Below are 1722 nucleotides of genomic sequence, written 5' to 3' on the forward strand. Positions count from 1 at the left end.
TTAGGTATGACGATTAGCATTTCAGGGACTTCGTGGGGTTCATTTTAAATTTTGGTTTTTTGAATCATATACAAAGACAACAATGTTAGAATGAGATTACCACTAGTAAGATAATACAAAATAAAGCGCACAGGTATGTATAATGTTGATAAACATTCTGCCATGTAATATAAACCACACACTTTCCTTTATTAAACCCATTTTTTTTTTCAAAAGTCACTCTCTAGCAATGAATGTGTTACAAGTGGACTTTTATACATACTGATTTTAATCAATGTGTTACAAGACTCAAATCATGGAATTGGGTGATTCTTTCATACATGCTATTTTCACATGCTCAATAGACACAGAGGATGAATTTGAGTTGTTCTTTCATACATATGACAGGCCTATGTAAAGGAACACTTTCCCATGCTTAACTCAATTTGGTTTAAGTATGGACTTAGGTGGCTTTTGTATTCATATATTCAATTGTAAACCCTCTTTGATTTCTGTTGTATTGAATCACAACTCATTAGTCGAAGAACTTGCTGTCCAATTACGAAAATTCCTAGGCGTTTCTGTAATAAAAGTTTCAACTCCACAAAAAGATATTTCATAAGACACGTCAATCAGATCTGAATAATCTTTACAAATAGCTGAAAGTGTAGTAATGCTATTCTGGATATTTAACGGCCCAGTATAGCCAATATTTTCCTAAATTAATATCCAAGCAATACAAGCTAATGACACAATTTAATTGACACCTTTCTTCTTGAAATACTGCACACAACAGGCATTAAAAGGGATATTCAACATCTCTATGGTTATCAGTGTTCTTGTAATCTTGACACGAGGCTGCGTTGTAGTTACCCTTACGCCAAGATGAAAATGAAAATAAAATGCATGATTTTGTTCACGATTAGCATAGCTGTTTTGTGAGGGTTTTGATACGTACTAAAGCGCTTTCGATGCTTAATGTGCGACAAACTTTCTTATCATGGCACATGTTTTGCAAAAAACGATCTACTTCTGGTACATTTCTCATATTGTAATAGGTGTTGTAGCAACAGCCATGCTTTCGATATGACACTCATTGGTACCCCTCAGAATTCGAAAGTATCCATCTTCGCCCCACTCTGTACCCCAAGTATTTTGCACGATCCAATATTTCACGCCCGTTTCTGGAGTAGCGCCTTCATATCCGTAGCCAACAATGACAACCACGTGATTTGTCGTCTGCCATGGATTGAAGCGATCCACCAATCCCGTGTGATAGTAGATACCTCTTTGGTAGAACAGGAAGTCGTCATAGACTTCAAAACTGACAGCGATTGGTCCATTTCTGAGCAGCTCGATCTTCATCAAATCTTCATTGCATGCTCCGTAAAATCCGCCGATGTAGTGATATTGTGAAGTATAAAACCGGCGACAGGGTGATGTTTGACACGGAGTTACACGGCCAAGATATGGATAACACGAATCGTCAACAAAGCCGAAATCTTGACCGTATTTTCCTGATCAACGAAATCAAACAATTTTGGAAAACACAGTTAGTAACTTAGTTATTTTGACAATAGCGAAGCAAAGTTTAAAAAAAAGACAATTAACTTCAGTACAAAAGTAAACGTGCGTTATGTCGGGGTGTGTTCGGTAAACAAGTGTGTTTCAACAGCTCTCGTAATTATATTTGTATGTCAAGTTCATCAGCACAAGGTACATTGAGCTTTACTAGCATAGCAT

At 36.7% G+C, this 1722-nt stretch overlaps 1 protein-coding gene across 1 annotated transcript; it reads right to left on the reverse strand.

Annotated features, from left to right (window-relative positions):
- Positions 1-1023: 1023 nt before the first annotated feature.
- Positions 1024-1344, reverse strand: LOC140145304 (dipeptidyl peptidase 1-like). The gene has a single exon (XM_072167063.1). It carries the CDS (start codon positions 1342-1344, stop codon positions 1024-1026), a length of 321 nt encoding a protein of 106 aa, XP_072023164.1.
- Positions 1345-1722: the final 378 nt, after the last annotated feature.

This window comes from Amphiura filiformis, unplaced genomic scaffold, assembly GCF_039555335.1.
Source record: "Amphiura filiformis unplaced genomic scaffold, Afil_fr2py scaffold_207, whole genome shotgun sequence".
Classification (NCBI taxonomy): Eukaryota; Metazoa; Echinodermata; class Ophiuroidea; order Amphilepidida; family Amphiuridae; genus Amphiura; species Amphiura filiformis.

What these genes read in the sequence shown, in the direction of transcription:
- LOC140145304 (XM_072167063.1), bottom strand. Translation starts at nt 1,344, where the DNA reads ATGAAGATCGAGCTGCTCAGAAATGGACCAATCGCTGTCAGTTTTGAA.